General features: G+C 41.8%; 1 protein-coding gene across 1 annotated transcript in view; it reads right to left on the reverse strand.

The window, feature by feature from the left end:
- TTC4 (tetratricopeptide repeat domain 4) overlaps positions 1-27,181 on the reverse strand; it is a 42,690-nt gene that overhangs the window by 4,996 nt on the left and 10,513 nt on the right. The window contains exons 6-9 of the mRNA XM_022575765.3: positions 13,790-13,876; positions 11,833-12,050; positions 11,178-11,259; positions 1,618-1,700 (exon numbers count right to left, since the gene is read on the reverse strand). Coding sequence (XP_022431473.2) covers positions 1,618-1,700; positions 11,178-11,259; positions 11,833-12,050; positions 13,790-13,876 — 470 coding nt within the window. The remainder of the gene's footprint in view (positions 1-1,617; positions 1,701-11,177; positions 11,260-11,832; positions 12,051-13,789; positions 13,877-27,181) is intronic.

The raw sequence follows: 27,181 nt of genomic DNA on the forward strand, positions 1-27,181 counted from the left end.
AAAGGGGAATCAGGAAAGGCTTCCGGGAAGCTGCCATGTCTCAGCTTGCGTTAACTGAAAAAGGGGTAGAGACGGGGCATGGGGGAGCAAAAGCCAGGAGGTGCGGGTCACTAGAGCGTTTGCAGCTGTTGGGCATAAAGCAATGGAGTGGGCAGGCTAGGCAAGGCCTTAGCCTCCCGGGTCCAGGGGTGTTAGCAGCACCCCATGGAGTTGGGTATGGACACAGGAGCCTGTAGCTTGGCCCAGCACCCAGTTCAGGGTCTGAAGTTGCCAGTCACCCGTGCTAAGCCTCCTGCCTATGTTAGTCATTTAAAAAATAATCATTTCCAATGCATTTACACTTTCTGAGAAGCATGAAACTGGTTTTCCTCCACAAATCAGTCTGCTTTCTGTTTAGACTTCTCCCCCATTTTCTGGAAGACGGGGTAGAGTAGACCTTGGGCCTTTAAAGAATTCTGGGTAATCTAACAACTGAGAAAATGAACAGCTAAAAATTTGTCTATAAACTAGAAGGGAGACTTAGGGCCAGAAAAAAGTGCTGCCAAGAGAAGTCATGGATCATATCTGAAGAAACCTTCACCGCCTGCCTGCCAGGCCGAAGCAGAAGCATCAAGGCCAGCTGGATACCCACACCAAGTCAGTCAGCACATCACCAACTCCCATCCCAACGTGCCTCCTACACTTCTCTCCAATCAACCCTCTACTCAGGCTTCACCACCAAAGAGTACACAAGCTCTGCACATTCCTTGGTAAATTTTACCTGAACACCCCCTGGGGCTCCATACACCGCCATCAGGATAGAGTTCGTGCTCCTTAGGGCATTCAAGGCTGTTGCGCACGGCCCTAACCTGGTCCTCCAGCCTCATTTCCTACCACACCCAACCACCCTCGTTGCCCTAGCTCTTTTAGCGTAGATGCAAGACATTTGCTTCGCTCAAAGCTTAGGGAAAAGTAGCCCAAGAGTCACCTTACAAAGCGACTGAGGGCATTCCCTTATAGTCCAGGAACATCCCAAAGCTGAAGAAAGAGACAACTGCCAAATCCAGCTGGCTGCCACTGAGACTAACAAAGGTACCCTCTCACAGCAAGACTGCCCCTTAGTCCATCAGAGCTCTGTGACTCCTACTCTCTCAAATACCTGAGAAACATGTAGGCAACAGCTATTATCCCCATTTTAGAGATGAGGAAACAGCCCCAGGGAGGCAGTACGTGCTCAGAGCCAAAGAGCCATTAAATGACGGTGTCTGACTTCAAGAGCCAATGCTCTTTCCATGTGACGATATCAGGGGACACAGGCACAATCAGGAATAGGAGGGCCATCCCAGCTGTTTTTGGTACAAAAGCCAGGCAGCTTCTTCTTTCTCAACCAGCCCCACTGACCTCTCCCTGAGGACGTCATGGCTGCAGTGCAATGGGTTGAGTCATCACACTGCAACCTGTTTGGCCGATGGTCCAGGACAGTCTCTGTGGTCGCTGTCTCACACAGTTTTGTATCCAGGGCAGAAGGGAGAGGAGTACAAGGCAAACACTCAGTGGTGGAACGAAAACCTGGCTGTATCCCTGGGATGGTACCTGAGCATCCTTCTTGGTCTACGCAGCCCCATGACAGTGACTCACCTGGGGTGCTGCAGCACCTGCAGCAGGGTGCTGTTGGGAGGCACCCGGTACAGTTCTGACCTGTCGTCATCCTCAAAGTAGACCTGCAGGATGAACAGGGGAGCAGGAGTCAGATACAAATAAAGGGCTTCAGCAGCACTAGGCATGCTGAGGCCAAGTCTGGGGAAACGTTAAAGACATGCAACTGTTATTAGCTGAATGCCTCCCTTATAGAGTCGTGGAGTATAAAGCACTCAGTCCTCTCCCACGACACTAAGAAAGATATTACTGGCTCCATTTTCCAAAGACAGAACCAAGGCTCACAGAGGGGAAATAACTTACTGACTAAACCCAGCTAGTAAACAGAGGAGCGAAGACTGAAAGTCCAGGCCTATGAGCCTTCCCTTCCCTAACAATTCGGTGCAACAGCCATTAGGTATGGGAAAAGAAAGCACTAGTGGCCCAGAGCAGGGGAAGAGAGATGTCCACACAGGGGACAGCCCTGTGCAGGTGTCAAAGCCCAAGTAGGTTGAGGAAGACATCTGCATAGGAGGGATGCTGGGGGGTGAGGGGTATCAGAGACCGGCCAGTGGAGATAGGCATCCTCATTGCGGACTGGCCAGCTAAGCAGGGTGAGAAGGGCAGCCACTCATGGCAGGAGGTGGCCTGCTGAGGGGAGTGAGGACCCACGCAGGATGAGGAAGAGATTCATGCAGGGTGGTTAAGCAGCGTGGGGTGACAGGGTGCATGTAGGATGAGGAGGGCACTGTGCTGGGGCAGCAGCCTGATGGGGGGGAGTCAGGAATCCAAGTGAGGTGAGGAAGGTTCCCCAAGGGAGAGGGGACACTGGTGGTGACAGGAGGGGGATTAAATACAGGGGGATTGATCAAACAAATAAATATATTAAGAATAATAGAAGTTACTGTTAAAAATATAGAAAGAGAGAGTGTTGGATTAGAACTGGAGATACCAGTGAGAGCTCATACACACACATACACAGCACTGGAGCAGTGAGCACCCTCCTTCCCCTCACCCCTGTACTTATGAATATACCTACTACTTGACTTCTAAATATCATTTTCCACCAAAAAGAGCCAGGCCCTCCTTGGGAAAAATGGCTGATTCTAGAGCTAAGGCAAGGAAAGCACAATTTGAGCCTTGAACATCTTGTGACAGAAAGCAAGAAGTGCTCTAAAAATGGAGACAAGTCAAAAGGACACAAGCAAATTTGAAGGCATTCCCACTGACTAAATCTGAGAAAATTTGAGCATAACATAACCACAGTCATAGATTATAGCTCAATGAATAAAGTAAGAAACCATAAATCCACTGATATAAATGATTATGTTGATGGTTTGATGAATAAGATATCTGTATCATTTCAAAGTACCTCCCTATAAAATACTAATTACAAAGGGGAAAAGAGTAACTTTACAGCAGAGAAGATTGGCAAACCCCTACCTCAATCAGGGGACTAAGGTGAACACCATCAGTAATGGGACATTTGAAATTATGTGCACCTGATGGGATGCAACAAGAATACAGCATTGCCTCTGTGATATTCCAGTCAAATATACATAATCCAGGTCATGGTCACAAGGAAACACACTGATGGACTTTCCACAAAATAACTGGTTTGTAATCTTCAAAAGTGGTAAGATCGGGCTTCCCTGGTGGCACAGTGGTTGAGAGTCTGCCTGCCGATGCAGGGGACATGGGTTCGTGCCCCGGTCCAGGAAGATCCCACATGCTGTGGAGCGGCTGGGCCCATGAGCCATGGCCGCTGAGCCTGCGCGTCCGGAGTCTGTGCTCCGCAATGGGAGAGGCCACAGCAGTGAGAGGCCTGCGTACCGCGAAAAAAAAAAAAAAGTGGTAAGATCAAGGAAGCTGACGGAAGACTGAGAAAGTCTTCCATAGGCTGAAGGAGACTAAAGGGACATGAGCACTAGATACAATACAATGTGGGATTCCTTTTGCTATAAAGAACACCGCTGGGGATAGGCAGAGGGGGATCAAGATGGTGGAACAGGAGGACGTGGAGCTCACCTCCCCCCACAAACATCAAAAATACATCTACATGTGGAACAATTCTCACAGAAAACTAACTGGAAACTGGCAGAAGATCTCCTATACAACCAAAGCTGCAAGAAAGATCTCCATGTGATTAGATAGGACAGAGAAAAAAAAAAGCATCAGGTTGGGACTGGCACCCCTGGGAGTGCTCTGTAAGGAAGAGAAGGTCCACATGGATGGATCCTCACCCTGGGAAGCCCCCTTGACTGCTGGGAAATCCGCTGACACAGATAGAGGGGCTGGAGAAGCCTAGACTCTACTTGAGAGGAATGCGCGTGTGCTGGCTTGCTAACAATCAGGGTGGAGAGAGACCTGCACTTGAGGCTGCTGCCTCGCTGCACTTCCCAATCCAAAGGGGTCAGTGCCTCAGCCACACTCACTCCACACCACAGCCTGGTGTGAGATGACGGCAAAGATTCGGTCTAGCTACGCAGAGACAGACCAGGGTGCTTGGGGTGTGATCTGAGCACAACGATGGAGACCACTGTCAGTGTACGCACCAGGGTGGCGGGCCAAACCAAGCAGACACCGTCAGTGCACACACCAAGCGGCACCACAAGAACACACAGCGGCTAAGCACTGAATCTCAGGCAGGCAGATCCTGGGAGAGGACTCAATCTAGCTACAGAGACAGCCTGGAAGGCCTGAGATGTGATTTGGGGTAGCTGCAAAACCCAATGTCAGCATCCGAACAGCAGCAGCAAGTCTAGCTGCAGCAGACATTGTCAGTGCGCACACCGGGCAGTGCCACAAGAACACACAGTGGCTAGGCGCTGAGTCTTGGGCAGTCAGGCAGGCCCTGGGTGGGAGTATGCAGTGATGGTTTCCCGGTGGGAGCACCCTAGTTCTGCCCACTCCACACTGCACCTTAGCATCAGATCTGGAGTGGCCAGGTGCCGGGAGAGCTCTGCCACAGAGGCAACCCCAGGTCCCAGGTGGCAGCACGGCCACCTCAATTCCTGCAACCACAATGCCCTGACCCCCACTCCAGCCTACTCCACACCACAGCCTTGCACTAGATCTGGGACGAACAAAGTGGAGAGAGGGACGTGACCTTGGGCTGCTTCTGAGTGAATCACGGATGCTTACACAGGTAGTGCACAAGCCCTCTGTGAGTACACGGGCCTCGCCTGCTTCAGCAACCACCTCCTTTGGGCAGGGCACACACTCAAGGGCAACAAAGCCTGAACCTGACCGTCATGGCTTCTACTCCAACAATGGAGGAGCAGACCCCGCCCCTGACAGGCCATGGAGCAAAGAGGAGGCCCCACCTCACATCCAACACAGGCTCTGGACACCGCAACACCAATCACACTCCCTATCAAGGGGATTACAGCCAGCACACTCTGATGAAAGACGTGGCCGGCATCCATACCAAAACCAGCCCTCACACCAAAAATATTGGACACACAGCCTACACAGGGACACTCCTACATAAAAACACCCTTTTAAGACCACAACAGATAACTGTTTTCCTAAATTCATAGAAACAGTGAAAGTTAAGTAAAATGAAAAACCAGAGGAACCACTCCCAATTAAAAGAACAGGAGAAATCCCCTGAAAGAACAAATAATGAAACAGACCTCACCAGTCTATAAGACCCCAAGTTCAAAAAGGAAGTAATAAAAATGCTAAAGGAGGGGCTTCCCTGGTGGCCCAGTGGTTTGAGAGTCCGCCTGCCGATGCAGGGGACACGGGTTCGTGGCCCGGTCTGGGAAGATCCCACATGCCACAGGGCGGCTAGGCCCATGAGCCATGGCCGCTGAGCCTGCGGGTCCGGAGCCTGTGCTCCGCAACGGGAGAGGCCACAACAGTGAGAAGCCTGCATACCGCAAAAAAAAAAAAAAAATGCTAAAGGAATTAAGAAAGATTATCGATAGAAATGCAGATCACTGTAAAAAGGAACTAGAAACTATAAAGACGAACCAATCAAAATTAGACAATTCAATTGCCGAGATAAAAACTGATCTAGAAGTAATGGATAACAGACTAAATGACACAGAAGAACAAATAAGTGATCTGGAAGAGAGAATAATGGAAACTACCCAATCAGAACAGCAGATAGAAAGACAAACAAGAAAAAAAAAATGAAAGCAACATATGAGATCTATGGGCTAATATAAAGCGTGCCATCCTACACATAATAGAAGTTCCAGAAGGAGGAGAGAGAGAAAAGAGGATCAAAAATGTATTTGGGGGCTTCCCTGGTGGCACAGTGGTTGAGAGTCCGCCTGCCGATGCAGGGGACGCGGGTTCGTGCCCCGGTCCGGGAGGATCCCACATGCCGCGGAGCGGCTGGGCCGTGAGCCATGGCTGCTGAGCCTGCGCGTCTGCAGCCTGTGCTCCACAATGGGAGAGGCCACAACAGTGAGAGGCCCGCGTACCGTAAAAAAAAAAATAAACAATAGAAAAGAGCAATAAAAGCAAGAGCTGGCTTTTGAAAAGATAAACAAAATCAGCATACTTCTAGCCAGGCTCAACAAGAAAAGAAAGGACCTAATTAAACAAAATGAGAAATGAAAGAGGAGAAATAACAACTGATACCACAGAAATACAAAAAATCATAAGAGTTTACTATGAACAGTTATATGCCAACAAATCAGACAACCTAGATGAAATGAACAAGTTCCTAGAAACATACAGCCTGCCAAAACTGAGTCAAGAAGAAACATAATTTGAACAGACCAATCACTAGAAATGAAATAGAATGTTAATTAAAAAATCTCCCTGCAAACACAAGTCTAGGACCAGACAGCTTCATTAGCAAATTCTACCAAACAAACAAAGAACTTACACCTATCCTTCTCAAACTATTTCAAAAACTTGAAGAGGAGGGAAAACTCCCAAATTCATTCTATGAAGCCACCATCACCATGATACCAAAACCAGACAAAGACTGCAAGAAAATTACAGTCCAGTATCTTTGATGAATACAGATGCAAAAATCCTCTACAAAATATTAGCAAACCAAATCCAACAACACATAAAAAGGATCATACACCATGATCAAGTTGGATTCATTCCAGGGCCACAAGGATGGTTCAACGTATGCAAATCAATGTGATACAGCACACTAACAAAAGGAAGACAAAAACCATGTGATCATCTCAATAGACACCAGAAAAGCATTTAACAAAATTCAATATCCATTCATGATAATGTTCCCTCTATACCTACTCACCAAAGTAGGTACATATCTCAACATGATAAAAGCCATTTATGACAAACTCACAGCCAATGTAATACTCAATGGTGAAAAGCTGAAAGCCTTCCCACTAAATTTTGGAATAAGACAAGGATGCCCACTCTCACCACTTCTATTCAACATAGTATTGGAAGTCTTAGCCACAGCAATCAGATAAGAAAAAGAAAGAAAAGGTATCCAAATTGGAAGGGAAGAGGTAAAACTGTCGCTACTTGCAAATGACATGATACTCTATATAGAGAACCCTAAAGTCTCCACACAAAAACTATTAGAATTAATAAATGAATTCAGCAACGTAGCAGGATACAAGATTAATATACAAAAATCTGTTGCATTTCTTTACACTAACAATGAAATATAAGTTAAAAAATCCCATTTAAAATCACATCAAAAAATAAAATAAAACACCTAGGAATAAACATAAGCAAGGAGGTGAAAGACCAATATGCTGAAAACTATAAAACACTGATAAAGGAAATTGAAGATTCAAAGAAATGGAAATATATTCCATGCTCTTGGATTGAAAGAATATTGTTAAAATGTCCATGCTACCAAAAGCAATCTACTCATTTAATGCAATCCCTATCAAAATACCCATGACTGGGACTTCCCTGGTGGCTCAGTGGTTAAGACTCTGCGCTCTCAATGCAGGGAGCCCAGGTTCAAACCCTGGTCAGGGAACTAGATCCCACATGCTTAGTGCAACTAACAGTTCGCGTGCCACAACTAAGAAGCCCGCAAGCTGCAACTAAGGAGCCGGTGAGCCACAACTAAGGAGCCTGCCTGCTGCAACTAAGACCTGGTGCAACCAAATATATATATATATATATATGTAAAGTGCTAAAAAAAGGACCCATGACATTTTTCACAGAACCAGAATAATCCTAAAATTTATATGGAATCACAAAAGACTAAGAATTGCCAAAGCAATTCTGAGGAAAAAGAAGAAAGCTGGAGGAGCAACCCTTCCAGATTTCAGTCTATGCCACAGAGCTACAGTAATCAAAACAGCATGCTGGACTTCCCTGGTGGTGCAGTGGTTAAGAATCTGCCTGTTTGGGACTTCCCTGATGGCACAGAGGTTAAGAATCCACCTGCCAATGCAAGGGACACAGGTTCGAGCCCTGGTCCAGGAAGATCCCACATGCCATGGAGCAACTAAGCCCATGTGCCACAACTACTGAGCCTGCGTGCCACAACTACTGAAGCCTGCATGCCTAGAGCCTGATCTCTGCAAGAAGAGAAGCCACTGCAATGAGAAGCCCATGCACTGCAACAAAGAATAGCCTTGCTCGCCACAACTAGAGAAACCCCACGTGCAGCAACAAAGACCCAATGCAGCCAAAAATAAATAAATAAAAAATTTTAAAAATTAAAAAAAAAAAAGAATCTGCCTGCCAATGCAGGGGACAAGGTTCAAGCCCTGGTCCGGGAAGATCCCACATGCCGCAGAGCAACTAAGCCCGTGCACCACAACTACTGGGCCTGCGCTCTAGAGCCTGTGAGCCACAACTACTGAGCCCGTGCCACAACTACTGAAGGCTGTGCACCTAGAGCCCATGCTCCGCAACAAGAGAAGCCACTGCAATGAGAAGCCCATGCACTGCAAGGAAGAGTAGCCCCCGCTCAACACAGCTAGAGAATGCCTGTGTGCAGCACAGCCAAAAATAAAACAAAACAACACAAAAAACAGCATTGTGGGCTTCCCTGGTGGCGCAGTGGTTGAGAGTCCCCCTGCCGATGCAGGTGACACGGGTTCGTGCCCCGATCAGGAGGATCCCACATGCCGCGGAGCGGCTGGGCCCGTGAGCCATGGCCGCTGAGCCTGCGCGTCTGGAGCCTGTGCTCCGCAACGGGAGAGGCCACAACAGTGAGAGGCCCGCGTACCGCAAAATAAATAAATAAATAAAAACAGCATTGTACTGGCACAAAAACAGACATAGAGCTTAATGGAACAGAACAGAGAGTCCAGAAATAAACCCACACACCTACAGTCAATTAATCTACGACAAAGGATGCAAGAATATACAATGGAGAAGACAGTTTCTTCAGCAAACAGTGTCGAGGAAAGCTACATGTAAACCAATGAAATTAGAACATTCCCTCACATCATATACAAAAATAAACCCAAAATGGTTTTCAGATCTAAATATAAAACATGACACCATAAAACTCCTAGAAGAGAACACAGGCAAAACATTATCTGACACAAATCGTAGCAATATTTTCTTAAGTCTCCCAAGGCCAAAATATAAAACCAAAAATAAACAAATGGGACCTAATCAAACTTAAAAGCTTTTTCACAGCAAAGGAAACCATCAACAAAATGAAAAGACAACCTATAGAATGGGAGACAATATGTGCAAATGATACAACTGACAAGGAGTTGATATCCAAAATATACAAACAGCTCATACAACTCAGTATCAAACCCAATCAAAAACAGGCAGAAGACCCAAATAGACATTTCTCCAAAGAAGACATACAGATGGCCAACAGGGACATGAAAAGATGCTCAACATCGTTAAGTATTAAAGAAATGCAAATCAAAAACCACAATGAGGTATCACCACACCTCAGTCAGAATGGCCATCATTAAAAAGTCTACAAATAGGGCTTCCCTGGTGGTGCAGTGGTTGAGAGTCCGCCTGCCGATGCAGGGGATGCAGGTTCGTGCCCCGGTCCAGGAAGATCTCACATGCCGCGGAGCGGCTGGGCCCGTGATCCATGGCCGCTGACCCTGCGCGTCCGGAGCCTGTGCTCCGCAGCGGGAGATGCCACAACAGTGGGAGGCCCGTGTACCGCCAAAAAAAAAAAAAAAAAAAGTCTACAAATAATAAATGCTGGAAAGGGTGTGGAGAAAAGGGAACCCTTCTACACTGTTGGTGGGAATGTAAATTGGTGCAGCCACTATGGAAAACAGTATGGGGGTTCCTTAAAAAACTAAACATAGAGTTACCATATGATCCAATAATCCCACTCCTGGGCATATGTTCAGAGGAAACTCTAACTCGAAAAGATACACGCACACCAATGTTCACAGCAGCACTATTTATAATAGCCAAGATTGGAAACAACCCAAGTGCCCATTAACAGATGACTGGCTTAAGAAGATGTGGTATATATACACAATGGAATATTACTCAGCCATTAAAAAGAATAAAATATTGCCTTTTGCAGTAACATGGATGGACCTAGAGAATATTATACTTAATGAAGTAAGTCAGACAAAGGCAAATAGTATATGATATCATTATGTGTATCTAAAATTAATACAAATAAATCTACATACAAAATTGAAAGAGACTCACAGACACAGAAAACAGTCTTATGGTTACCAAAGTGGGGGGTGGGGAGGATAAATTCGGAGTATGGGATTAACAGATACAAACTACTATACATAAAATAGATAAGCAACGAAGATTTACTGTACAGCACATGGAACTATATTCAATATCTTAAAATAACCTATAATGGAAAATAATCTGAAAAAATATAATTGAATCACTGCTGTACACCTGAAACTAACACAATACTGTAAATCAACTATACTTCAAGTAAAAGAAATTTTTTTTAAAATTAGTAGTGTGTGCCAAAAAAAAAAAAAACATTACTGGGGGAAAATTTGTGAAAACTGATGGAGTCTGAGGATTAGCTGGTTCGAGTGTGTTAAAGATAATTTCCTGATTTTGATGATTGACTGGAATCATGAAAGAAAATGTGCTTTATGCAGGAAATAGACACTTAAGTATTCAGGAGTGATGGGGCATCAGTTGGCATCTTACTCTCAAATAGTTAGAAGATAAATTCTTTGTTCTGTAAAGTTGTGATTATTTTTTTTTAAGTTGCAACAATGGAATGTTATTCAGCCTTGAAAAAGAATAAGATTCTGACCCATGCTCAACATGATGAATCTTAAAGACATCACACCAAGTGAAATAAGCCAGATACAAAAGGATAAATACTGTCTGATTCCACTTATATGAGAGAGAAATTCAGAGACAGAAAGTAGCAGGGTAGATGCTATGGGCTGAGGGGAAGGGAAAATAGGGAGTTATTGATTAAGGGGCATGGAGTTTCAGTTTAAGATGATGAAAACGGAGACAGATGGTGGTGACGGTTGTACAACAATATGAACGTACTTAACACTATTGAACTGTGCACTTAAAATGGTTAAAATGGTAAATTTTATGTTTTTTATATTTTACCACGATTTTTTTTAAAAAGGCAGTGAAACCTCACTGCACTCCCAGTTCCTCCCCACCCCAATTCCCATAGAGGAACAAAATAAAACTTCTCTTACCTCTAAATTATCAGGGCAGTATTTTTGCTCTAAATCCCAAGAGGGCGTTTCACCAAACATCACCATTAGATGATCAATAAATCTAAGGAGATATAACATGTATTTCTGGGTATCAATAACTCATAATATGTTTTCCTACATCCCATGCCCTGGACACCAATTCACAGAGATATCAAGAGTGTATATAAATCATGAAATGCAGGCTTAATCCATTTTGACAGCAGTGCCCAAAATGTGTGTATCACTTGTCCTATTATGACATAGTAATTCTCTTTAAACTGACTCAGGATTAACATTCTTATATTCAGCCACATTCTAAGCATTAACCCTATGAAATCACATGTTAAAATCGCCAGACATACGTTTTCTAATAAATATACCCTTCAGTTCTATGCAGGTACTACCTCCGATGATTTCATCTCTCACGAGACAAGTACCAGCGCTTGACAAACACTGTACTGTGGTCTGTCACTGCAAAGCTACTTAGTAAAAGGAGAAATCAGCTATGGAATAGAGAGGTTATACCAACCAGACTCTGTAAAACCCTCCAAAACTATTCTCTTTCCTCCACAACTAAAAATCCACCTGTCCATCCTGCGGAGACAGCAGGGAAGAGCATGCAAGCATAGCAAAGGGCTCCTGGGGAAGGAAGTACCTGGAGTCCTCGTGAAAAGCAGAGATGAAGTCTGACTGGGCATACTCTGGGTACAGAAAGAGCACAGGCCAGCTCAGTCTTCCCCCATCATCTACACTCAGCCTGGCTCCGTAGAGGTTCTCAGAAGTAAGCCCGTTCAGGATGAGCTCACCGAGACCTTCTGAGGCTGAATCTTCATCCTCTCCAGCAGCTTCAGACACTAGCCTGATGTTCCTAGCCTGGGTTAAAAAAAGAAAACACACACCTTATGTGTGGAAGGATGCAAACTCATTTCACTAAAACAAGGAAACCATAACACTGCGAGATCCCTGAGAGCCAGCTCTACACATGATTCGTCTTTATTATTTCTGAGACTTGTTTAACTCACCTTTACTGGGCATCTACCACATGCTAGACTCTGTCTAGCACGCTAGACATGAGATAGACATGGTAATAAGTACAACATAAGGTAAGAAGTAAAGCTGTGGAACTGCAGACCATGAATAATTAATTCAGCCTGGGGTCTGGAGGGGACTGGGGGATGCTAGGCCTTGAACAATGACTTTGAAAAGCAGAAAAGTTGGGGGGCAGGGGAGTGGGAAGGGCATTCTACCCCAAGTAACAGCCAAGGAACAGCATGTGCAAAGGTACAGAAAAGATGCAGAGAGAGGCATGTACGAACATGGCAAACGTTTCCTTTTAGCTAGGACATGGGATAATAAAACTAATGCACACATTGACTTAATCTTGATTGTCTCATAGAAACAAGGATAAATCAAAGGTCTGAATAGTAGAGTCACCTCTTATGTATGTTGTGTGGAGGCTCCTAAGGCTAGCACACAAGAGGAAAATGATATGTAATCAAAATTACCTTGATGGTATCTCCTAAATCAGGGGTTGGCAAACTTTCCCTTAAAGGGTCGGATAAGAAATATTTTAGGTTTTGCGGGCCAAATGGTCTCTGTTGATATTACTCAACCCTGCCACTGTAGTGTGAAAACAGCCATTGGTAAGACATACACAAACAGGCAGGGCTGTAAGCCACTGGCTGCAGCTTGCTGACCTCTGCTTTAAACCACTAAAATGTAGTATATACGGCTTTGTTTATATTACTCTTGAGATTAATTCTTAAGTACACTGAAGTCTGAGATGCACAGTTAAAGGAGAGAACCAAAATAGGTCTGTATGCAAATGTCTGGGCATTCCAATATTCTACATTTTAGAAAATGACCAAATCCCTCTGGAGTATTCCCTTCTGTTTAATCTGTTAATGTGTTAACAGATTCTTTGTTGTGCGGAGGAACTAGTGGAGTGCATCTTAGAACTGTGACGTTCTCAAAGTCAACAAGTAATTTAAATAGGCACATAATTTAACTCGGCAAAGAATGAAACCAAGAACCTAACCAAGAACCTACCCCGCAATCTCATAGCCAGTATTACCTCCCCTGAGCAGCCAAGGCTCAAAGTGACTTGTGAAAGCAAGATTTGGATCAGACGACATTCATTTAAAATGCAGTAAAGAGAGGGAAGGGGAGATAGAATTTTGTGTTGTTGTTATAGTTAGAAGAGCTACATCCTAAAAATTCACTTTCTCAGGATGCAGTATAACACAGGGGCTGAGAGCAAGGACCTGGCTCTGACACATATCAGCTGTGTGAGGTTTCTTCATATCCCTGAGACTATGTGCTCATCTAGCAAAAACAGGAGCAAGAAGACCTACCCCAGAAGGCTACTGTGAAGATTAGAAAATGCTTAACCAAAAGCTACTAAATTCAGTATATGTTACCTGAAACCAATACATGCATGCAAGTGAGAGAGCTGACTGAACTCAGAAGGTCTGACTTGTCACACTGCTTCACCAAAAGCAGAAAGAAAATGTACAACTAATTCAGGTAAAGCATTCCCAGACACGTTCCCAACAGGCTTCAGGATTAGTGGATTTCACAAGACCAGAAGGGCCTAGAGTTTGAGAACTCACCATGATGGCCTGGAGTAAAGCCTCATTCTGATTCTGCTCCTTCTTTTCTTTCAACTTTGCTTTCCTTATATCCCTCTGTTCAGTTCGCTGAAAATGAAATTCAGATACATCAGCTCTAGAGAACTTGCCTCCACTTGTTACCCCAGCCTGATCCTAAATAGCTATCTCTGGTCTCTATTCAACCCAGGCTCCTGTATATCAAGGGATACCAGTGGCTGGATTCAGTTCAATAAACATTTAAGGAGCACATATCTGGATGCCAGGACCAGTGGCAGCAAAAATGTTAAAATCTACCCAAGGAGCTCATAGTCCAGAGGGGGACAGACATGTAAAAAGGTCTACGTGTTAGCCTGGTGGTATGAACTGAGTGCTATGATACACAGAGAAGGGAGTGACTGATTCTGCCCCATCGAGGAGGTGGGTTTAGACAGAAACCAGATGAAAGAGAGAGGGCATTCTTGGTAGAGGGACTGACATCAGGGCCAATGGGGCATTTAAACTTCTCTGTTATGGCTGGGGTTTAGGAAAACACAATGGAAAAACCCAGGCCAACAACTTATCAGAGGCTCTGCCTTTTGCACAATTACAGTCCATGAGAGAAAAATACCACCAGTCTACTTCATCTGGCAGAAATATAATTTAGATTTCCTCTTCCTGCTAATCTACCCAAAGCCAGGTGATCGTACTCCTACCTACCCTCAGGGTTGTGATTAGTAGGGGCCAACTTTTTCTGTAAACGGCAGTAAATATTTTAGGCTTTGCAGACCATGTATGGTCTCTGTCGAACATTATCTAGCTTTGTTTGTTGCTTTGTTTGTTGTTCATAACCCTCTAAAAGTATGAAAAACATTCTTGGTTCATAGAATGTACAAAAACAGAACAAAGGCTGGATTTGGCCTGTGGGTCAGTTTGCTGAGCCCTGCTCTAAAATATAGCACCAACCATCCCTTATCCTCCCCACAAGGGCTAACACAGATCTTCTTTTTCTTATGAACAAAATCTACCCTTCCAAGGAGACAACGGCTGATAATTCTTGGCCATCCTTCTCCAATCCAGTTTGCCAAGAGCTGCAAAAATCCTTTCTGCTGTTAGGAAGTTCTTGATTGTACTACCAAGAGTAATCAAACCCATGGATACCACTAGAACTATGTCCAATTCTGCCTTCACAGTTGAGCTACACTGGACCACAGTGTCTGGTCCACATTAGAGAATGATTAAGATGGATGATTAAGGATGACTTGTATTCTGTCCCATGTTGTTTTTCCTCTTGACTTACAAATGCAAGTGCGAGGATGTGATTTCCCTGCTGTCTCACCTGAAGTTTGGGGTCTTACAGCCCGCATAAAGCCCACATAACCCCTAGGTCAGAGGAGTCCTGAACTATGAAGTTTGCTGCCCCTTTATATACGTAAAAAAAGTCAACTCTGTTGAGAATTTAAGTGTATAGTTAGATGAGTTTTGACAAATGTATACCCTGAGTACCCAACACTCCAATCAAGATAGAGAACATTCTAGAAAGTTCCCTCATACCTCTTTGCAGTCCATCACCCTCCCATCCCATCACTGATAGGTCTGTTTCTTTTCATTACCAAGTCATATTCCATTGTTTGAATATACCACACTTTGCTTATCTATTCTCCTGTTGATGGACACAAGGGCTGTTTCTGGATTATTATGAATAAAATTGGCTACCAACATTCTTATACAAGTCTTGTTATGAACATGTTTTCATTTCTCTTAGCTAAATACCTAGGAGTAAAATTGCTGAGTCATAGGATAGGAATATAAAACTGACAAACTGATTTCCAAAGTGGTTTATATCCCACTGACAATTTATGAGAGTTCCAGCTCCCTCACATCTCTGCCAATATTAGGTATTGTCAGTCTTGTGAACTGGGATCGCACTGATGTTTAAGTTGCATTCTCCCCCCACATGACTAATGATACTATGTATATTTTTATGTGCTACTGTAAACCTTTTGAGAAGTGTCTCTTTGCAAAATTAAAAAATTTTTTCATATTGAATAGATTTCTTTATGTATTCTGGATACAAATCCTTTGTTAGATATACAGTTGACCCTTGAACAACACCAGGGTTAATCCATGTATAACTCATAGTCGGCCCTCTGTATCCTCTATTTCTCCACATCCTCAGGTTCAACCAACCATGAACCACCCACGTAGTTCTGTGGTATTTACTATTGAAAAATATCCGCATATAAGTGGACGTGTGCAATTCAAACCCCTGTGGTTCAAGGATCTCCCATTCCATGGCTTGCCTTTTAATCTTCTTATTGATGTCTTTTATAGAATAGAAAATTTTCAGTTTTGACCAAGTCCAATTTATCAATAATTTTTTATTTCATGGTTAGTATATATTTAAAAAAATTTTTTTAATTGAGGTGAAATTCACATGACATAAAATTAACCATTTTCAAGTATACAATCCAGTGGCATTTAGTACATTCACTTTATTGTGCAACCATCACCTCTATCTAGTTCCAAGACTTTTCAACACCCTAAAAAGAAATCTCAAGCCCATTAAGCAGTCACTCAACATTTCCCCCTTCCCCCGAACCCTGGCAACCACTAATGTGCTTTCTCTATCTACAGATTTATGTATTTTGGATGTTTCATATACATGGAATCATACAATATGTGTTCTTTTGTATCTGCCTTCTTTCCCTCAGCATGGTATTTTTGAGGTTCGTCTACACTATATCATGTATCGGTACTTCATTCCTTTTTACAGTACTTTATTCCTTTTTTTCTACCATCTATCTACCACGATGGACATTTAGATTGTTTCCATGTTTTGGCCATTATGAATATTGTTGCTATGTTCATTCACGTACAAGTATTTGTTTGAATATTTGGTTTCAATCCTTTTGGGTATATACCTAGGAGTGGAAGTGCTGGGTCATATGGTAATTTTCTGGTTAATTTTTTTAGGAACTGTCAAACTGTTTTCCATAGTGGCTGTACCATTTTACATACCCACCAGCAACTTATGAGGGTTTCAATTTCTCCACATCTTCATCATTTGTTATCTTCCTTTAAAAAAAAAATTAGAGCCATCCTAGTGGGTATGAAATAGTATCTCACTGTGGTTTTGATTTACATTTCCTTAATGACTAATGATGTTGAGCATCTTTCATGTGTTTGTTGGCCATTTTTGTATTATATTTAGTGACGTCTAGTCAGATCCTTTGCCCACTTAAATAATTGGGTTGTCTTTTTAATTATTGACATGTTAAGAGTCCGTTATATATTCTAGATAAAAGTCTCTTACAGATATATGATACAAATATTATCTCCCATTCTGTGGGTGGTCTTTTCACTTTCTCAATGGTGTCTTTTGAAGAACAAAAGTTTTTAACCTTTGATGAAGTCCAGTTTACCTATTTTTCCTTTTGTTGCTTATGCGTTTTGTGTCATATCTAAAACAATTGCCTAACCCAAGGTCATGAAGATTTACGCTGTTTTCCTCTGAGAGTTTTAGTTTTTACAGTTTTAGTTCTTTGAACCATTTCGAGGTAATGTGTGTGTGTGTGTGTGTGTGTGTGTGTGTGTATATGAGGGAGGGTCCAAGTTCATCCTTTTGCACGTGGATATCCACTTGTCCCAGAATCATTTGTTGAAAAGACTATTCCTTCCCCATTAAATGGTCTAGGTACCCTTGTCGCAAATCATCTATATATAAATGTGAGGGTTTATTTCTGAGCTCTCAATTCTATTATATTGACCTATATGTCTATCTTTACACCAGTACCACAATGTCTTTATTACTATAGCTTTATAGTAAGATTTGAAATTGGGAATTTTGAGTTCTCTAACTTTATTTTTGTTTTTCAGGATTGTTTTGGCTATTCTGGGTCCCTTGAATTTCCACGTGAATATTACAATCAGCTTGTCAATATTCTTCAAATAAACTAATTGAAATTTTGAGGAAGATTACATTGAATTTGTACACCAATTTAGGGAGTACTGTCATCTTAACAATATTAAGATCTGATCTATGAGGGACTTCCCTGGTGGTCCAGTGGTTAAGAATCCACCTTCCAATGCAGGGGATGTGGGTTTGATCCCTGGTCAGAGAACTAAGTTCCCACATGCTGTGGGGCAACTAAGTCCACGTGCTGCAACTACTGAGCACAAGGGCCACCGCTAGAGACCCCACACGCCACAACTAGAGAGAAGCCCACATGCCACAAGGAGCCCATGCACCGCAGCAGAGGATCCTGCATGCTGCAGTGACGATCCCAACAAAGATCCTGCATGCTGCAACTAAGACCTAACACAGCCAAAAATAAAATAATAAATTTTTTTGAAAAAGATCTGATCCATGAATATGGGATGTCTTCCCATTTATTTAGGTTTAATTTCTTTCAACAATGTTTTGTATTTTCAAAGTATAAATTTTACGCTACTTTTGTTAAATTTATTCCTGAATATTTTATTCTTTTTGATGCTATTGTAAATGGAATTTTCTTAATTCCACATTTGGAATGTTCATTAAAAGTGTATAGAATACAGCTGATGGGTGTATTCTGACATATCCTACCAGCTTGGTGAACTAATTTACTAGTTCCAATAGTTTAGTGGATTCTTTAGGATTTTCTATATATAAGCTCATATCATTTACAAATGGAGTTTTACTTCTTCCTCTCCATCATTTCTGAAGGATAAGTTTGCTGGATATAGAATTCTTGGTTGACAGTCTTTTTCTTTCAGCACTTTTCATGTCATCCCACTGCCCTTTGGCTAACATGGTTTCTGATGAGCAATCAGCTATTAATTATATTGAGGATCTCTTATATATGAAGAGTCACTTCTCTCTTGATGCTTTTAAGATTCTCTTGTCTTTGACTTTTAACAGTTTGATTATGATGTGTCTGGATACAGATTTCTTTAAGTATATCCTACTTGGTGCTTGTTAAGCTTCTTGGGAGAGTAGCTTACTATTTTCCATCAATCTGGGAAGTTTTCAGCTGTTACTTCTTCAAATATTCTTTTGCCCCTTTCTCTCTCTATCCTGGGACTCTCATTATGCCTATGATATGCTTGATGGCATCCCATAAGTCTCTCATCATCTTTCTTTGTTCTTTTTTCTTTCTATTCCTCAGACTGAGTAATCACAATTGACCTATCTTCAAAGTTCTATTCTTGAACCCCTTAGTGAATTTCTCATTTCAGTTGTTAATTTTTCTTTAATGATATTCCCTATTTGGTGAGTGTTGCCATGTATTTTTTTACGTTCTTTAAACATTGTTTCCTTTCGTTTTGTGGACAGAGAATGTCAACTGCCATTTCAGTAAACAAAAGATGTTGTAGTCATAAAGCCATCAGCCACTGTAGCCACCCCTGAGAGCACACCCTGAGGGAATTCAGGATGGAAAAAAGAGAATACTGGCCCTAGATATTTATGGTGCATATCAAAGGAATAATTTCAATGAGCCCAGACTTTTACATCTTCCCATACATAGAAAAGCGCTAAATTCTTTAACTTGAAATGTGTGTTTCTTTAATTAGCAGTAATCTTTTCATGTTCCACTACATGTGGAACAGTCCCTCAGAGCTATATGAGAGTCTGTATCCCAGGCTTAAGTCCTCAGTAACTCTGCTGAATAAAACATAATTCTCAACTTCTAGGTTGTGCTTTTTTCTTTTCAGTTGACAGTTTTGGTGACCACAAAGGGACTCAGGGCAGACTTCTCTGCTTCACCTGATCTCTACAAGGAGCTGGAGTCTTGGTACCAGCAGAGGCCTCTTGTGCCCATCTGCCTCAGAGTCCAAACAAATTTGGGTGAGTCTCTCTTGGTTCTCAGATCTCCCAATTATTGGCTGTGAGTTTTATTCAGCTGTATATAACCAGTATCTGGCTCCCCAGCTGAAAGATACTGGGGGAGCCCAGTTGAAAGATAACAGGAAAAAGTACATCCTGGTTCGAAGACACTGCAAGTTGCTCAGTCAAGAGATACTGAGTGATCTGGACTGTGTGATTGGGTGAGAGGCTGGCCTAATATCTTTTCTAAATGAGGGGCATCAGAAAGCCAGCCTCCAACTAACACCCCAGCCAGGTTTATGTACATACAAAACTTGTACTTACTTAATTGGTAATTAAAGGAAATCTCACCCTGAAAATGGCCAAGATGAGGTTCTTTTATTGTGTTTGCAGTTAAGTTAGAGAAAGACAGCTTGATAAAACATCTTTGCAGAATTCTGACCTTAAAGAAACAAAAGCCCTTCTAGAGGGAACTTGCATTTCTCTCCCTGTGCCTTTGAGATGAAAACGTTCTACCTGATCTTCTTCAATGTGGTGTGTGTGTGTGTGTGTGTGTGTGTGTGTGTGTGTGTGTTTTAATAGCCTGTTCTCTGACATCTGGAAGGTACACATATGGTGTACACTTCACAACCAATCGAACAGACTGGGATTCTGAGCAGTCTTTTGTCTGACTGTGCCAATTCTCAGGGGCTTTTGTCATCTGAACCTTAGTTGCGTCAGCCTGTACAACAAAGGCCTTTACTTTCTTACGCTATTTTTGGGAGTACACTTTGTAGATCTTGTATAGGCAGCATCCTTCGCACTCTCCTGTGGGGACGCCTCTTGCATCTTATTGGCTTGAGTCACTATTAGGATATATCTAGTTAATGGCCAGACAATGGATCTTTTAAATTGGAGAAAATTCTAAATTCGTATTATTTTTTAGAGAGCTCTCATTATAAACAGCTATTTTATTGGTACCTATGATAAAGCCAAATTAGAAGGTGGAAAATATATATATGTAAAATGGTTAACCTAAGAACTCCTTAGTTTGTTTATCTAATTAATTTATTTAATTTTGGCCACATGGCTTGCAGGACCTTACTTCGCACCTGCGCCCTAGGCAGTGAAAGCGTGGAGTCCTAACCATTGGATCTCCAGGGAATTCCCAGAACTCCTTAGTTTAAAACAAATAAACAAAAGAAACAGTTTGGGAAACCTTATTTGTGGTCTCTGCTTCCCCTCAGTGGGTCTTACAGATGCCAATAAAAACATTAGGATAATTCATGTTAATTAGGTTGACTAACAGGGAAGTAAGAAAAAAACTGAAAGAAAGTCTAGAGACTTCTTCCCAACAAGGTGGAAATTTTAAAGGGTCTCATCCCAAATGGATAAAGAAATCTTTAGACGGTTATTAAGAAATGGGATAAATAAAATGAACATTAATAGGATTAAAAAGGTTCTGATACAACACTACCTAAGGCTGGATGGGCCAAAGGGACCCTCTATTGGTCCCCAACATTAAAGGGCCCCAAACAAGTCTGTTCTATTTACCTCAGTTTAAAAACTATGTGTCGTGTGTGTGTGTATGTGTGTGTGTATATATATATATATATATATATATATATATATATATTTAAAAGGCTAGAAAAAAACTACACTGAGATACCTGACCAACTATTACTTGGGGCAACAGTTAGGCCAATTAATCAAGTTAAAAGATTGACAAAAAGGCCTGAGTGCCTTGGCTCAATCTCTCACTGGGGACCCCAGAGCCTTTTATACAAAAATAGATTAAATGGTTGAGGGATAAAAAGAAAAGAAAGCTTCTGGGACTGTTGTTAAGACCAAGGCTTGTCGATCAGATCCTGATGGAAACTATTTAAAGGTATAAAAGATGACAGAATAGGGCTTCCCTGGTGGCGTAGTGCTTAAGAATCTGCCTGCCAATGCAGGGGACAAAGGCTCGAGCCCTGGTCCAGGAAGATCCCACGTGCCGTGGAGCAACTAAGCCCGTGCGCCACAACTACTGAGCCTGTGCCCGAGAGCCACAACTACTGAAGCCCGCATGCCTAGAGCCCGTGCTCTGCAACAGGAGAAGACACCGCAATGAGAAGCCAGCGCACCACAACAAAGAGTAGTCCCTGCTTGCTGCAACTAGAGAAAACCCGCGTGCAGCAACAAAGACCCGACGCAGCCAAAAATAATTAATTTTTTAAAAAAAGTTGACAGAATGGAGATGAAAGTTTATATAAATTGGTATATATTTAAATGGGCTTTATGTAAGATGGTTATATCCCTTTTGCCTAATTATATTGTAGGATAGACATTACGTCTCACTGGGGAATGCTTCCCCTGCCTATTTTAAGACTGTATATAAATCTGCCCCTCAGACAATATTAATTAAACATACTAAAAGAAACCAACAACGTTTACCTGAGCCCACACTATATGAAATAAAACCTGGGAGTTAATATTCAGGGGCCAATAAAAATAATAATGGAGATTTTTGCTCTGGGTTTACCCTATACACTCAGAAAGAGAGCCTTGGTTGAATGCCTTGTGCAAACTTTTGAAGGCATGATAAATTGAACCCTAAAGTTCTAGAACACAGAACTCTTAATTTTCAGATAGTTGGAAATTTTCTCACTGATATAAAAATGCAAATTAAAGAAAATATAGTTGGGCCAATCAATCTTTTAATATCATTTAGGCAGCAGACTAGTTCTTTAGAGAATTTAAAGCAACTGTCTTTGTGTTGCAAACCTCTACAAATCAGAAATGTAAATACAGCCCACAAACACCTGAGACTGAGCCTAGTTAGCTCAATTAGGTAAAACCTGAAACCAAATGAGACAAAAAGGCTCTTTTAAACTCAAACTGCTGGAAAGGCTCCCTCACTCAAAATCTAACTTATAGCCTCCTTAAGGGATTTATCAAGGACAAATATAAACCTTAAGTCTTTTCCACACATAGTATAAGCCTTAGTCAACTGAGCAAATAAATTTAACTTATTCCGACTGCTATTTATAAACTAGTAAGTTTATAATACCTGATTCATAACTACATGTTAAAGCTATGAGATCTCTAGTTTTGTCTGTTTATATGTCTGTGTGTACATTATATATACAGGATGTCTCTACCTCCGGAAAATATTATCAAAATTAAGTTTATAAAAGAGCTCATTTAATTGACTTAAAAGTAAGCACTTACAAATTAAATTTTTCTAAATATAATGGAAACTGGCCAGAATGAGTTTCAGGTTCACATGACCTAGGAAATATTCAATATTAAATTGTATCTGGTAATAGAGCTAGCTTAAGCTTGTTGGTTTAATCAATATATAGACATAACTTAATTTTATTGTACCTAGGTTAACTAAGTTCATGTTATTTCTGTTGCAGAGTTTATCGGCAAGAAAAAATAACTTGGTATTGTTGACTGAAAAAAATGCACAACCTAAAAGTTGAGAATTATGTTTTATTTGGAGGACTTGCTGAGGACGTAAGCCTGGGAGGCAGCCTCTTAAGTCCCTGCTGAGGACTTAAGCCTGGGAGGCAGACAGCTCTAGGAACTGCTCTGAAGAGGTAAGGGAGGAGCCAGGATATATAGTTTCTACATAAAACCAGGTAGTCGGAACATCGAAAGATTACTGTTAAATAAAAACAGACATCTCAAGTTAATGAATTTAACACTTTTCTGTGTATGGGAAGATGCAAGAGTCTGGGCTCACTGAAATCATTCCTTTGATATATATGCTATATCTTAACTATCTAGGGCCAGTATCCTGTTTTTTCCTCCATCCTGAATCCCCTCAGGGTGCACAGTCAGGGGCAGCTGCAGTGGCTGATGGCTTGATGGCTGCAACATCCTCTGTTTACTGATAATGGCAGGTGACATTCTTCACCCGCAGTATGACGATATCTTCATAAGTTATAAAATAAAGGTAAATGAGACAAGAGTTTACAGGTGAACTCTTAGGAATAATTATGTTTTGGGTATGTCTATCTATAGTTTCTCCTGATTTTTGGTAACTTGAGTTTTGCTAAATTAAATGATGAGAATTCACTGACTATCCAAGTCATTTCAAATAAAATACTGGAACATTAATTGCTAAACAGGTTTAAACTTACCTACTTTTGTCTCCTTACAAGAGGGAAACTAAAGATGCCTGGGTTTATTAGACACGTCTTGTACCACATTGAAGAAAGAAATTATGCTATAAGATATATGTTTCTAGAGGTTCTAGAATATTCCCAAATTTGCCAATCAGGAAATGCTAGTAAAACAAACAGTTCACAATTACTTGCTGCTTGTCAGTTTTGCTAGAGATTAAGATTTTTAAAGGTTAAAACTATGTAATTAAAGGCACTAAAAACAACAAGGGAAATGTTTCAGTATGCAAGTAAAGTACGATGTGTGTTTTCAGCAAAAGAAGGTATGAGGAATGGAAATACATTTTAAGGGGAACAAGTGATTTTGTCCTAGAGCTGGTTGTTTCTAGATGGAAAAATAAGGAACAAACTAATATGGATACAGAAAGTTGTGGAAGGTTTGTAGAAAGGAAGCCCTGAAAAAGAAGTTTTGCACATGGTCAGGCTGGGATTAAATTAATGAGGTAAATGGATTTTGTTATTAAAAGCAGGTTGGGGGGCTTCCCTGGTGGCGCAGTGGTTGAGAGTCCGCCTGCCGATGCAGGGGACACGGGTTCGTGCCCCAGTCCGGGAAGATCCCACATGCCACAGAGCGGCTGGGCCTGTGAGCCATGGCCGCTGAGCCTGTGCGTCCAGAGCGTGTGCTCCGCAACAGGAGAGGCCACCAACGGTGAGACGCCTGCGTACCGCAAAAAAAAAAAAAAGTAGGTTGGTGCAGGACTAGATTTGGTTCCTTTCTCTATTAAGAGAAAAAAATTTTCTTGGAATACTGTTTTTGATAACAGATTATATGGGTTTCTTTGCCTTTAGGTGATGTGTATTTCCTTTTGAAATCTTTTTTATTTTTTGTCTGCATTGGGTCTTCGTTGCTGCACACAGGCTTTCTCTAGTTGTGGCGAGCGGGGCTACTCTTGGTTGCGGTGTGAGGGCTTCTCACTGTGGTGGCTTCTCTTGTTGTGGAGCACAGGCTCTAGGTGCACGGGCTTCATTAGTTGCAACACATGAGCTCAGTGGTTGTGGCAAGTGGGCCCTAGAGCACGCGGGCTTCAGTAGTTGCGGCATGTGGGCTCTAGAGCACGCAGGCTTCAGTAGTTGTGGCACTCAGGCTCAGTAGTTGTGTCTTGCAGGCTCAGTAGTTGTGGCACATGGGCTTAGTTGCTCCACAGTATGTGGGATCTTCCTGGACCAGGGATCGAACCCGTGTCCCGTACATTGGCAGGCGGATTCTTAACCACTGCACCACCAGGGAAGTCCCTGTTTTTGAAATCTTTTGTCACTTTGGTTAAGTGAATAAGTATTATTTCACAATGACCTATGATCCTATTTGACCAAGTCAAACCTTTCAAAATCTTTTTGATATTCTTGACACACTTCCCAAATATCTAATTCTAACTGAAGTTCTTTCGACCTCCAGCTAACTCTGGGAAGCTTCAAAGGAACCCGGAGGCATCTCAGAGGAGTATTAAACTAATTAGGTTTATTTGGTATGTTAAATTACTTGAAAAACATTGTCAAGTGATTGGAAATAAACCTTCTTAGATTATGCTGTGTGGGTAAATGTTAATATAGATATTCCAAATTTTCTATGGAATTCCTAAAAATCTTATTGTCCTGGTATGTTATCAGTCATAATTCTAATTATTATCTTAGAATGTTGTATGTCACAGAAATAACCAAGTTTCTTGTCAATTACATTGTAATCAGATCTTTAACCATGCCATTTTAAGTCTTTTGTCATTTACAGACAATCACTATTTTACTTTGATGCTTTTATAAAAATGAAAATCTTCAAGAAGATTCACAAGGACTTTGAAAAATATTAATTTCTGATAACTTTTAGATCATACCACTGAAATGGGTAAGAAATTACAAAAGGGGCTTCCCTAGTGGCGCAGGGGTTTAGAATCTGCCTGCCAACGCAGGGGACACGGGTTCGAGCCCTGGTCTGGGAAGATCCCACATGCTGCGGAGCAACTAAGCCCATGCTCCACAGCTACTGAGCCTGCGCTCTAGAGCCCGTGAGCCACAACTACTGAAGCCCACGCACCTAAAGCCCATGCTCTACAACAAGAGAAGCCAACACAATGAGAAGCCCTCTCACCACAGCGAAGAGTAGCCCACGCACCACAGCGAAGAGTAGCCCCCGCTCACCGCAGCTAGAGAAAGCCTGTGCAGAGCAACGAAGACCCAATGCAGTCAAAAATAAATAAAATAAAATAAATACATTTAAAAAAAAAAAAGAAATTACAAAACTCTAATGGAAAACCCAATGCCTCCATCTAGATCAACAGGACATAATTACATGGGACTGAATGAACTGATAAATATGATTTATAATTTTATGACTTTTTCTGAAATATACCAGCTTTTAATCTTGGCTTTCCCGAAAAGCTTTCCTCTTTTGGCAACCATGACCTACAACAAATTGAGAAAGTATACCTTTGTAAACAAAGATGAAACATTAATTTTTTTCTCTCTACCTGATCCCTCCTGCATTTGGCTTCTCCAGCTGGCTCCCCTGTGGACCTGATGGCTTACTGTGACAACATTACAACTAGCTATACTAACCATTATTTTAACTTGCTCTCTTGTTGTTTTCAAATTATTTATACCTTGTGCCTCTCTTTGCTGCACTACAACTTTATTAATTTACTAGCTATATTACTTATATCCTGTCTGTTTTATAAGATTGTTGTCTCTTGCATTACCCAATGTGTAACCAGGCCTCCAACAAAATTAATGATGGTTAAACATCTTGAGGCAGTTGATCATATATACAACTCTACACAGAATAATTGTAATAGTGCAACTCTAGATATGGGAAGAAGCAACAAGGGAAAACATTTCCTGAATAACAGACTAGTAAGACAGGCGATCCAAAGAATTTAAGATTATCAGTAGAACCTGATCCAAAATTAGCACATTGAGTAGCCTACCAACAGGCTCTTTGCCTGATCTAGGAATGAGCCTTCCCAGCTCAGTGGGAAAAAATTGGTCATGAAATGCCTCCCAAACATTGGTCGAATTTATGATCAAGAGGAGGCACTGTGGGCAAAGAATGTAACCTGCCATTTCAGTAAGCAAAGAATTTTGTGGCCATCAAGCCATCAGCCACTGCAGCCACCCTGATGGTGCATACTAAGGGATGCTCAGCATGGAAAAAAACAGAATACTGGTCCTATAGTTAACGTGCATATCAAAGGAATAATTTCAATAAGCCCATCCCCCCATATAGAAAAGCACTAAATTCATTAACTTGAAATGTCTGTTTCTTTAACTAGCAGTAGTCTTTTGATGTTCGACCACATGGTTTTTTTTTTTTCCTATATCTTTGCTTCTCCCCTACCTGCTCAGAACAGTCCTTCAAAGCTGTCTGAGAGGCTGTATCCCAGGCTTAAGTCCTCAGTAAGTCTGCTGAATAAAACTTAATTCTCAACTTCTAGATGGTGCATTGTTTTTCAGGCAGCAGTTCTT

This window comes from Delphinapterus leucas, chromosome 1, assembly GCF_059928025.1.
Source record: "Delphinapterus leucas isolate spDelLeu-1000000601 "Yukka" chromosome 1, BTC_Dleu_Yukka2, whole genome shotgun sequence".
Classification (NCBI taxonomy): domain Eukaryota; kingdom Metazoa; phylum Chordata; class Mammalia; order Artiodactyla; family Monodontidae; genus Delphinapterus; species Delphinapterus leucas.